Below are 12,888 nucleotides of genomic sequence, written 5' to 3'. Positions count from 1 at the left end.
ATAATTTCTTTAAGGATACATTTTTGTTCTTTCAAATTATACACTCAGCTTCAGAAAGCAGCTTCAGAGAAGCGGGTAAAGCGCAAGCTTACATTGCCCCACAGACAGACTTTCTGAGGAATATATTGCTAAAATTCAGTATAAATGAGGAATAGTCATTTTAGGTTGGAAATAGACTAAAAATAGCTTTGGCTTTGCTGTAGACCTGGAATATTTAATCATCTGGAGAAGAAACAAGGTAAGGAAAGGATGAAGAATATGATTTCTGAGCTACTCTCCATCCCTGTTATCAAAAACAGCCATAGGAGAAGTTGGCATTTTCTTGTGCAACAAAATAATGTTCGCATTTGTGTGTGCATTGCATGCATTATCTTCTCATAGATGATTTAGGATGTGGCTCTGAGAGCATGTATGTAAATTTATAATTAATGTAACCTAGTTTTATCCAGTTCTCCCTATTGCTCTGCCGATTGCAGCCCATGGTATTTTTAAAATAAAATTTAAAAAACGTAGTTGCCAGATTGTGAATGTATAAGCCAAGAAACAACACAGGTGGCTTGTATCAAACTCTCTCTCATATTTTATTACTTCATAACTCCTGTAATTTTGAAAACAAAGATAATATTGTTAAATTAAATTGAAACATGTCTTATATTGGCTAGTAGGGGATGAGAGGGTCAAAGAAATATACTGTATACAGTCAGGGAGAAAATTATTTTACAGATGCTTCTGTAAAACAACTTTTGAAGATGGAGGGGTTTATTTTCTTGTGTTTCATTTATTTAATCTACTCAGGCAACTATGAAGCCTCTGAGAGGATCTTACAACACTGTTTGGAGCAAAATCCTTCCTACGCGGAGGCTCATCTCCTCATGGCTCAAGTTCATCTGTTGCAAAACAACTTCCAACTCTGTGCCCAGTCTCTGGAGCTCTGCCTAAGTTACAACTTTCAGGCAAGTTGGATGAGTTTGTACTAAAACTCTCACTTTCATTGCATACTTGACTGTCATCTAAACTGGGTCCCTGAATTTTTAATATTGATGTTTATTGTTTGAGAGTGCTGAGGTGATTGCAGATTGTCAGAATTGTTGATTAGCCCTTTAATGCCCTAAAGTAGTTTCCTTCCTTGCCTTGCCTACAGGACTGACAGACTTCTAAAGTCTAATTCAATTTCCTTCTTCTTGCTGATTTACAACTATCCAACTGTCCTAATTAAAGATCAGTTCAAAACTAGACAAAACTTCATTCTGGCCACAAGAGAAGCTAGCCCAGATTGTAGGTGTAGCGAAGCACCAGATGTACACACAGAGGAGCTCATAGTATAGATGTAACAAGTTTGGATCAGAAAACTTCAAGAGATTTTAAGTTTTGATAAATACAGGCCTACAATGGTGATCACAGGAAGATCATCAGAAGTTTATAGCAGAATTGTATTGGTCGTTACTTGTTACCTTACAGAGGATTGCAATGTAATTCCTAGATATTTGAAGGCCATCGTTTGTTCTATAGATCTTTATTTTCCAGCAGTGGGTCTAATAACTGGCCTACCATTTAGAAGTCACCCTGATTTTTGTTTTGTAGTAATTAATAGAATTTTTCCTTTTCAATGTACTCTGTACTCTTGATTTTCAAAATAATCAAACGTTCCAGCACCCCTTGTATGATTTGAAGGCTGAACTCCTTCTGGGAACCTTTTATAAAGCTTAGCAGTTATATAGTACAATAATTGCTTAAAGAACATTCTTAAATATCTGAGTAATATACATTTGATTTTCAATGCTTTTTAAATATTCTTTTGTGGAAGACAGTAGAGAATGCAGATACCAATTATTTGCTCAAATTACTTTTCACCAGATTAGGGAACATCCTGTGTACCACTTAGTAAAAGCTCAAGCCCAGGTAAAGATGGGTGAGATAGCAGAAGCCATTAAAACCTTGCAGATGGCAATGAATTTGCCAGGGATGAGAACAAGTACGCTGTCCTCTAAATCAAAAGCAATTGAAATCGATGGGCACGATCGTCTCTCTGTCTACCTGGAACTGGTACAGGCTCATCGTTTGAACGGTGAACAGGTATTTATTTTTTATTTATTTGTATATCAAATGATATGGCAATGATATGAATTGTAATGGGTGACTTTGGGGGACGAGGGAAACAATCAGACAACGGGAAGAAGCCCCCAAGAGTTTTAACAGTCCAAGAAAGAAGCTTAATAAGGACCCACCTTAATTGATCGGATGGTTAAAATGGCAGCAGGAAGTTCGTGCCTTCAGATTTGCCAGATTCTGTCAATGTAACCTTACAATAAAGTAGATTTAGCTCATCTATTATGTTTCCTATCTGATTTATCTGAGAGAGCTGACATAAGTGCATTTAACATTTTAGCATGGCTTATGACCTTCAGAGAGACGTTATTACATTTACAGTTTAAAATCTTTAAAGTGTTTGTAATACAATGATAGCAGTGATCAACAGGATGCCTATGGACACTGCCCTGAATGGGGTTTGATGAAACATGAATGAGCCTAGCTTTCTTCGAGGCTTGCCGGTTGCCTTTTCACATGGAGGAGGGAATTCCTGCTTAAGCAAAATTATCTCTGACAAAACATGGCTAATTTGAAAGATGTCAGTTTCATAAACTATGGTTTGAAAGCAGTTTAAAGAAAGCCCAATGCAAGTAATAGTCAGCAGGGTCTGCAAAATTTGAGCAAAGAATGTCCAATCCAATCCAAGCAAAGGCTGGGCGTGATAGTTCCTTACTCTTTTCTGAAATAAGGACGTCTGAGTTTTCTCTCATGTAGTCGGAAGCTTTATAGCTAACAAGAAAGCAAGGTCAGCAATCAAAAGGTGCTTTTTAGAATGTTGTGGTGGGAAAAAGTTTGAATTTGAAAGGCCGTGAGTAGAAAAGAAAAAAAATGCCACCCAGCTAAGAAACTTCTATAGACTATATTTTCCTCTTGGATTGCCCATGACTGCATCCATTTAAAAGAGATTTTCCCCTTCTCTTCAGTTGGAATAAAGGAGGTTATTTGGAAGCTTTTCAAACTGCCTTCCACATAAGGGCAAACTTTTTATCAGCAGATGTGGTGGAATGGTCTAAAAAACTAATCAAGTCGGGATCTACCTTAGAAGGAAAGGTGCATTTTCAGGAATTTTGAATAAAATATGGCAACAGGTTGATTCTGATTCTCTCCCGTCATGCTAGACCAGGCGTCAGCAACCTGAAACAGTGAAAGATCCACTCGGAACCAGTTCCCTCACAAAAGGAAAAACTGGGAGCCACAAAAAATGTGTGCACATGCGTGTACATGCGCGCATGCGCAGAACAGGGTTTGACTGAAGAGTGGAGCCAAGGCGAGATATGCACCTACCCTGCATATTTGAATTGATTGGTTGAACTTTTTTAGTCCCACTTTTTTTTTTTGGACTGCACATGGCAGAGGACTGGGAGCTGCAGGAGATGGCTGAAAGAGCCGCATGCGGCTTCGGAGCCGCTGGTTGCAGACCTGTGTGCTAGAGATATTGCCAAGTTATATGCCACAATGCTCTTCAGCTTGTATACAGAAGAATCCTAAAGGCTTCTTTGCAAGTTTGGACATTCCTGAAATATATAAAGGGGGAAAAAGCAAATTGCACAGGGAGGCAACTCAGGTGGGGAAGATAACCTGCTTCAAAATAGCTCCCTATTATAGTAGTTTGCAGAGGATGACTGGGAAAGTAAAAAGAGGAGGGGGACAGGATAATGCATTTTTCCTATCACAATCTCAATAGGGCTAGTAGGTTTGTTAGATAGACAGCTTGTAGCAATGTAGAACTTCACGGGGAATAGAAAGACCATTAGATCTGGCTGGTGGTCCATGTGAGTCAACCGTTTTTCTATTTTTTTATTATAATAATTGATTAATTTTAAAAATACAGTCGAAAAGACAGAGGGAAAAGAAAGAAGGTAAAAAAGAGAAAGATTTACTGGCATCATAACATTTGTTATAAAATTTCAAAATGACAAGTTATTTAAATCTGCAAATCTTAAACGTTTTAACGGTGAAAATCAGTATAAAGCAAGTCAGAGTTGTAAACCATCCAGAGTCACTTCAATGAGATGGGCAGTATAGAAATTTAATTAATAACTATGACCAATATGACTCAAATTATACATGTATAAATTGAGATAAATTACCTTTTGACTAATTTGGGGTGTGAACCAATTATGCACCGTAAAAATCCTCCCACAATATCCTGTACAAGATTCAGACAGAAACTTTTATAAGCCGCCCAGAATCTCTGTGTGAGATGGGCAACTATATCGAAGAAAGGAAAGAAGGAAGGAAGGGAGTGAACCAATGAACTAGCAATAGCAATAGCACTTAAACTTATATACTGCTTCATAGTGCTTTACAGCCCTCTCTAAGCGGTTTACAGAGTCAGCCTATTGCCCCCAACAATTTGGGTCCTCATTTTACCAACCTTGGAAGGATGGAAGGCTGAGTCAACCTTGAGCCAGTGAGAATCGAACTACTGGCAGCTGGCAGTCAGCAGTAGCTGCCTGCAGTACTGCATTGTAACCACTGCGCCACCATGGCTCTAAGTAACTAACTAATTAACTAGTTAGCAACTAACTAATTTGGCAGACAAACTGAAAGAGTTTAATCTGAGAGCTGAAGTTTTGCATGAATGTGATGGCTGGCATTTTGACAAAACATTTGCTTGCTTGTAGCATGAAGCTGTTAAAATCCTCCAAGATGCTATCAATGAATTTTCTGGCACAACTGAAGAACTGAGGGTCATGATTACTAATGCAGACTTAGCTCTTATGCAAGGAGATGTTGAAGCAGCTTTAACTATGTTCAGAAATATAACACCAGAGCAGACCTATTTTGTTGAAGCCAAAGAAAAGATGGCAGAGATCTACCTGAAGTACAGGAGAAACAAGAAGCTGTATGCAAGCTGTTATAGGTAAGATCTTATATTGCCCACATCCTTTCCCCCCCCCCCCCAAATAAATTGCATTGTAAATTTATATCCAAGAAACTACTTTGACATATCAGTTCTCTGCTCTTTGCTGATACCATAGTCATAGTCACGGGCACTGTTTTAAACGCCCATCTGAGTGGGCAGTTCCAAACATTGGTCATGGGATATGAAGGTTTAAGCCCCTGGCGTCTATCTTATCAAAGATCCATACAAAACTACTGGGTGTGATCACCAATGAGATATTATCAATCTGCTGTTGACGCCCAGTTCTATAGTATATTTTATTTATTTATTTATTTTAATTCCATTTATATCCCGCCCTTCTCCGAAGACTCAGGGCGACTTACAAGCTTAGCAGTAGCCTTCATTCTATGTATATGCCTGCTTCTTAGGGCTTTCACACACATCCCCAAGCGGCATTATTACAAAGTCAGCTTATTGCCCCCAACAATCTGGGTCCTCATTTTACCTACCTCGGAAGGATGGAAGGCTGAGTCAACCTGGAGCCTGGTGGGACGCGAACCTGCACTAATTGCAGGCAGCTGATGTTACTTAAGGAGGCATTAGCCCACTGCTCCACCAAGGCTCTTTGGCTGTGAAAGTCTTGAACTTGTGTTTTGAGTTACAGTACCTACTGAAATAGCAAGTGGAAGCCATGGTCAGGGGGTCTTTGCCTAGCTAGGATTCATCCAGGAATCTTGTGTAAGTTGTGCCTTGATCACCGTGCAATTGAATGACTGCAGTGTACTCTACACTGCCTTTAAAAACAACTTAGAAACTCCTGCTGATTCAGAATTCAGAGGCAAAATTGTTAGCTGGGGAAGCCTCCACAGCTAGTAGTAGTGTGAAAAGTATGCTTTCATGTTCCCATCCACTACCTTCCTCTACATATTTCAGTTTAGATTACTTGCACTTTATCCTAAACTAATTGTATGGTTTGTGAAAAGAGGCCCGCTTTATACATGAGTCTAAAACATGGTTTGATGTTGCTTAATTCAGTTAAGAATGGTTAACATAGTTAACCAAAACTGGAGATGAACACTTCCAAACTGCTCTTCATCTTCACCGGCTGAATTATGATTTGGGGTACTTTTCATCCCATTTCAATGTGTTCCCCTGAATTACTGTAATCTCAGAAAAATACTTGCCCACAGATTCAGGCATGCTAATTAAAACTAAGTTCTCCAGGATATCAACTGATTTCAGTTGTCTTTCTCTGGAACATAAGTATTCTTTGTTCCTATTAAATTGAAGTTTCCAAGGAAGAAGCAAATATTTAATATTTACTATTAAAGATCAACCCCTGACATTTTTGATTCTTGAAAAGCTATCCTATTTGAACTGCCAGTAAAAGTTTCTGTTTCTCACAGTGTTTACCATAAGGTTTCTTACTGTTCATTGTAGAGACCTGGTGGAAAAAATGCCAAGTCCCCACACCTTTCTTCTCCTTGGCGATGCATACATGAATATCCAGGAGGTAGGTTTCTCCAATTATACGCTAAGAATACTAGAATGAAGCTAGTATTATTGTAATATTGGGCATTTACAAAAAGAAAGGGAGGATAAAGTTATAATCTGAAAGTGAAAAGGTCATCTACTCAATCACAATACCACTGCACTAAATATCTGCATGAAGTTGAAGAGATTCTTGTTCTCCCCGTCAACATGGACACAAGAGTTGATCTTAGTTCCTCCACTATTGTCACTCAGGCTTCCTGTTCCCAAAGTCACTCCCTTTAGGAGGTAAAATGAAGAATACAGGTGATACATATATGTCTTCTGAATCCTGTGGAGGCACAGTACTGAAGGCATCTCTTTGAAGATTGAGACATCTACTTTAAGCCCCATATTGGATATTTTGAAAATTTTTAGCAACATGTTTAAGGTCAAAATCTTATACGTAAGAACTCAAAACGCCTCCAGAATGGTTAAAAAATGCTAATTTTTGCAAGGGAGACAAGTATAGAGTTCATAACAACTAGCAAGAAAAGTGGTTTAGACTGGTTATTGTGTCTCTTTATATGCAGATTCTGTGCATGCACTAAAAGGGCGTATGATCTAAAGTCTGAGCTGTCTGTTTTTTAATCAAAGTAATGCACTATCTTTTAGGTATATGAATGGGTATTGCTGTGAGGTGGAGCTGTTTTGTCATACCTGGCTTTCTGAGCTGCATTGTTCCTGAAAAATGTTATCAAAGAAACTGTGCATTTGCTCTCCTTTTTAGCAACGACAATAGCACTTTGACTTATATACCGCTTCACAGTGCTTTACCGCCCTCTCTAAGCGGTTTACAGAGTCAGCATATTTTCCCCAACAATCTGGGTCCTCATTTTACTGACCTTGGAAGGATGGAAGGCTGAGTCAACCTTGAGCCGGTCAGGATCAAAGGATTTTTGCCCGAATGTCAATGTGGACTTTGGGAGCTTTTTGCTTACTTACTTAGAGTCTTAGAGTTTTCCAAGCATGAGATAGGCAAAGCTATGACTGAACTGATGTTGCTTCAGCCCCCAGCAACACAGACAGCAAAGCCAAAAGTGAAAGATCTCAGAGTGCAGTTCATCAATGTTTGGAGAGTTACATTTGCCCTATATTAATGGAACTTTTAATTATGTGAGCTTTTGATTCTCTTGAAAAATTATTTCAGGAACGAGTGGGCTGATGAGTTTGATAGCAATGGTGTGAAACTGTATTGGGTTGGGTTGGGTTGCCTTGGATTGCATTTTAAGTCCAGTCATATATAATCTTCATTTTTATCTGTTGCAATTCTAGCCTGAAAAAGCCATAGAGGCTTATGAACAGTCTTTAAAGAAAAATCCTAGAGATGGAGCCTTGGCTCGTAAAATTGGGAATGCTCTAGTCAAGACTCACAATTATTCAAAGGTATAGTATGAAGAACAAGAGGGGCGTGGTGGCCTAGAGGTGAAGAGGCTCATCTCCCACGCTAAAGGTTGAGAGTTCAATCTTAGGCAGCAACAGATGTTTTTCTAAGAGGGCACAAAGAGAAAATATCTGCTGTGAACTCCGCATAGGCATCAGGAAGGGCATCCAGCCAGTAAACGCTCAGATTCACTCAGTCATCCCAACTCCAGCCCGAAGAAAGGGAAAAGGAAAAATATAGTTTGAAGAACATACAGAAATGATAACTTGCATGGTCTTCACAAGCACCAGGGACTTTTAAAGTTGCAAAGTAAGCAGATTCCCTAACATATAAAAGTGGGAGAAACTGGGATGCTATCAAGCACATATCCTTTTCCCCAGCTGCATTCTTCAACATTGGCAAACAGTGCACCGAAAACTTAAATCCTTAGTTGGGGAGTTTAAGGTTGTAATCGTGGTGATGTTCATAATGCCATTTGTTTTCCTCATCCAGAGGAACTGCAACTCCCAGGAACCCAGCCAGCCACTCAGCCATTAGTGAACAATGCGGGTAGTTGTACTTTTGCAATACTGAAAGGGCCTTACATTCCCAGCTCTGATCTAATTCACAGCAAAACTTTTGTATCTTGTTGCAGGCCCTTACTTTCTGTATATGCATATTATTATTTTTTCATAATTATTCTATGCATATTGCTTGGAATTATAATTGGAACAAAATAAGAATACACTGAAAAATAGAATGTATGTGGGTCATTGGGTAACATTATCCCTTAAGTATCTACGAGGTTTTGAAAAGGCATTAGCACTCATCTATAAAAATACATTGGAAATTTCATTTAACATATTTCAAGGAGGAATCTTTGGTTTTTAGGCAATCAGCTACTATGAAGCTGCTCTGAAAACTGGGCAGCAGAATTTCCTCTGTTACGACTTGGCTGAGCTGCTGCTAAAACTGAGCCAGCATGACAAAGCAGAAAAGGTTCTTCGGCAAGCCTTAGATCATGAACCTGGTAAGACCTTCTCCCATTTGTTTCAGATTCTCAAAGTTTGTATACATGGGATAGGCCAGTGGTGGCGAACCTATGGCACGGGTGCCAGAGGCGGCACTCAGAGCCCTCCCTGTGGGCACCCGCACCATGCCTCGGAGGTGGCAACTGTCCATCTTCAACCAGCTGCCCCCCACAGGTGTCCCTCCCCACCAGTGACATTGAGGTGACCACACCCACCCAACCTTCCATTACCACCACAGCCACAGTCACCAAATAGGCCACGCCCACCTGGCACCCAGCGATAAATAAATGGGTTTTGGGTTGCAGTTTGGGCACTCGGTCTCTAAAAGGTTCGCCATCTCTGGGATAGGCAAACACTTCCAGAACTTATTTAGGCATTTTAAATTTCACTAGTCAGCTTGCTTCAATGGCATATTTTATGCAAGTACTTTATAGTTACAGGCTAAGTGGATTTTTTTTAAAAAAACAACAACAAAAAACTTTCAGATGTTGGAGGTAGAAAAGAAAAGCATTGTGGTCTGATACATAACTAGATTTTCCTCTCCAGCCTGGGAGCCTCCGGAAGGACCGTTCACGAAACAGAGCCTTCTGTTTCACAGAAATAGTAACCGGGGGAAATGTTGGCAATTTTCTTTGCCGTGCCACCTCAGTTACCCCATTTTCAATCAAATCAAATTAAGTGAGCTATCTAGGGTTATATTTCTTTCCTAACTCTTGCTTCAATTTCCTTAGTGCCTTTATTTTCATTGAATGCCCCCCTCCGCAGTAATGCATGTCTCTCAATTCCATCTCCTTGTATTCCGACAGTCAATGATTTGTCGTCTCTGATGGAAGATATCCAGTACCTGGTTCTTCTTGCAAAGGTTTACAGCAAAATGGAGAGAACTGAGGATGCTGTTGTTTCCTTGCAACAAGTAAAGAGACCTTAAATCAGCTAAAGCATATATAATTGAAATGACCTTGGCTGTTTGCTTGTTTTTTCCTAATGATGATCTGAGGTTTTTCTCTTTCTTTCTTTCTTTCTTTCTTTCTTTCTTTCTTTCTTTCTTTCTTTCTTTCTTTCTTTCTTTCTTTCTTTCTTTCTTCCTTCCTTCCTTCCTTCCTTCCTTCCTTCCTTCCTTCCTTCCTTCCTTCCTTCTTTCTTTCTTCTTTCTTTCTTTCTTTCTTTCTTTCTTTCTTTCTTTCTTTCTTTCTTTCTTTCTTTCTTTCTTTCTTCTTTCTTTCTTTCTGTTTCAAACTGTAATACATTGTGTGTTTTGAGGATGCCCACGATGATGTCTCCAGAGAGGATGAATGTTCACTCTCTTTCTGCTCTACAGGACGTCTTTTATGGAGCAGTCTTAAGGAGGATTTTTACTTTTATAATACAGTAAAAAAAAAAAGAAGCCTTTTATAAGCATGTGAAGACTCTCAGTGGTTTTAGTGTAATTGTTTAATGTTCCACCAAAATTGAATGGAAAATTGGATCCCTCGTTTTTCAATATATCGCAGTTCCAGTTAAGTCACGATTTGGGAAGAATCTTGAGGTGATTAGAAGGGTAGGTTGCTGATGGAAATGCCGATTGTATGTAGAAGGTGTCAGTCAATTCAATATTGTCTCTTTAGGTTTTTGGGGGTGGGGAATGAGTGTCAGAAGAGAGATGCTTGATGGACTTGGCTGATGGTGACTAGAATCCAGGTCTCCCTAGTGCCATTTCAGTGTTTACCCACTACAGCACCCTGGTGGACCGTTCTACTGCATGTTTCCACCAGTTAAGTCAATCGGGCCACTTTGTCCTCGTGTGAGAGCTAAGACTCAATAGCAAGTATCCCCTGTGTGCCTGAGATTCTAAAATCTCTCCCTGACATATGGAGGATAGAAAGGCTCCTTCTTGCAACCTTTGAGAGACCTTCGGCAGGCAGTTAGTACAGAGCTACAGACAGCACTGGCCTAACTTGGTTCAATTCAACCCCTGGTCTGAAATGTATCAAAACAAGAATGAGCACAGTTGTGAGTTGTAGAGACTCGCAGCCAAAATTCTCTCTCAATCTCCTTGCCCATAATCTCCTACTGAAATGAATAGAATAGAATAGAATAGAATAGAATAGAATAGAATAGAATAGAATAGAATAGAATAGAATAGAATAGAATAGAATTAGAATAGTTGGAAGGGACCTTGGAGGTCTTCTAGTTCAACTCCTTGCTCAGGCAGGAAACCTGCCTAGGACTATTTCAGACAAAGGGTTGTCCAATCTCTTCTTAAAAACTTCCAAAAAAGCTGGGTTTTTGTTGTTGTTGTTGTTGTGTTTTGGTTTTTCCATCAGGCTCGGGAGATGCAAGCCAAAGTATTGAAGCGGATTCAGATTGAGCAGCTGGATGCTGTTCCTTTGCAGAAGCAACTGGCAGCTGAAATTTGTGCAGAGATAGCAAAGCATTCAGCAACTCAGCGGAACTATGAGAAAGCCATTACTTTTTACAAAGAAGCGCTTGTGCACTGTGAGACAGACAACAAGGTCAGCTGAGCTCCAAGCTGAGCCAATTTTTTTTCCCCTCAGGTTTGCTTGGAAAGGCTTGGAGGCAGCCATATTTGGAAAAACAGTAAGGATCCTGTCTTTGATTCTCAGGTGATGTTGGAGCTTTCCCGTTTATACCTTGCATTGGATGAAGTGGATGCGTGCCAGCACCAGTGTACTGCCTTGCTAAAAAATGATCAAGACAATGCAGCTGCCACTATGGTGAGTTAGGATGATTCTTGGTTGTTTTTTTTAAGGAATGTGTAAACGTTTGTTGCATTGTTACCAACACAGCAGCAAACCTGCCTTCAGACATAATCAAAAATGACAGACCACTGATAATCTAAATTAAGAGTTTTAAAATCATTTTAAAATGTAATGCCACTCTCTTCTCCCCCCCTCCGCCACCTCTTCCCCAAAAAGCTCTGTAGCAATTAAGTGAAAAATAAATGCTAGAAAGACTTTCAGGGGTATTAATAAATCTACGTGTATCCCCAATCTACTTTTAATTTCTTTTATAATTATACATCAAGAATACAACCACTGATCATAACTTAGTCCTTTGTGTGATATAGAAAGGTTACAATAGGCCTGTTTTGTCCAGAAGTATTCCCACAACAATATTACCACAATTCCCACTGGATAGTAAATTATCTTCGGGGCTTGAAAACAATGCAGTTGTTTAGGACAGAAGACTGACCTATCAGTGGCCGCAATTTCACTTCATTTAACAGTGCGATTGTCGAGGGGCATGACGTTTTGAATTTGCCAGCATTTCTGGCCAAAAGAAAGTTGGAATTTGTCATTTGGTCAATGGAATTGAAAACATGGAACATTAGGTATGCAGAATGCTATCTGCACAAGAATATTCTGTCTTGTCTATATTCTCCTTTCAGAGATCCCTGAATGACCACTGAACCTGCTGGTATTTTGTAAGTCCACGAAGACCTGGTTAGGTGCCTAGGTCTGGGACACTTAACAACTACGGCAGTAGTTTTACTCAGCAACCATATATATTTATTCTGTATTGTTTTAATTGCTTTACGATGTAGGCTCCAGAGCAATTTATTGAGATGGACAGCTACAGAAATGGAATGGAATGGAATGGAGTGGAAATGAATGAATGAATTAATTAATTAATAAAAATTCCTTCCATTGCTTTGAGATTTTCAAATCTCTTTCATTTATATCATCGCTGGGGGTCATTTTTAATGGGATTCGTTTCATGGGAAAGGAATGCTAAGCTTCTTCCTTCTGGCATGTAGTAAAATACACTGGCCTCATCTAAATTCGATCCTCCATCAAAGTGAGTAATTTATTTTCCCTTAAACATTTATGGTACACCGCTATCATTGGCGAGGTGAAATGTTTGACCCATATCGAGCAAACCATATAGAATCATACAGCTGGAAGGGACCTCAAAGGTCTTCCCCCAATTGAATTTTTATTCACTGTTGCCAGAGGTCCATGTTTGCAAGATTACCGGTAGTTCAGTGCGGAGCAGGCTGTGTGCTTCCTTCTGATCGGTGAGCCTGG

At 39.6% G+C, this 12,888-nt stretch overlaps 1 protein-coding gene across 2 annotated transcripts in view; it reads left to right on the top strand.

Moving 5' to 3' along the window:
* Window positions 1-12,888, top strand: part of TTC21B (tetratricopeptide repeat domain 21B) — a 48,162-nt gene that overhangs the window by 22,465 nt on the left and 12,809 nt on the right. For both annotated transcript variants that reach the window (XM_083365420.1, XM_083365419.1), the window contains exons 13-21: window positions 796-953; window positions 1,855-2,073; window positions 4,716-4,954; window positions 6,377-6,449; window positions 7,742-7,852; window positions 8,721-8,859; window positions 9,667-9,773; window positions 11,164-11,352; window positions 11,464-11,574. In XM_083365420.1, coding sequence (XP_083221546.1) covers window positions 796-953; window positions 1,855-2,073; window positions 4,716-4,954; window positions 6,377-6,449; window positions 7,742-7,852; window positions 8,721-8,859; window positions 9,667-9,773; window positions 11,164-11,352; window positions 11,464-11,574 — 1,346 coding nt within the window. The remainder of the gene's footprint in view (window positions 1-795; window positions 954-1,854; window positions 2,074-4,715; window positions 4,955-6,376; window positions 6,450-7,741; window positions 7,853-8,720; window positions 8,860-9,666; window positions 9,774-11,163; window positions 11,353-11,463; window positions 11,575-12,888) is intronic.

The sequence above is a fragment of the Vipera ursinii genome (assembly GCF_947247035.1).
Source record: "Vipera ursinii genome assembly, chromosome: 1".
NCBI lineage: Eukaryota > Metazoa > Chordata > Lepidosauria > Squamata > Viperidae > Vipera > Vipera ursinii.
This window is presented reverse-complemented; position numbering and strand designations above follow the sequence as displayed.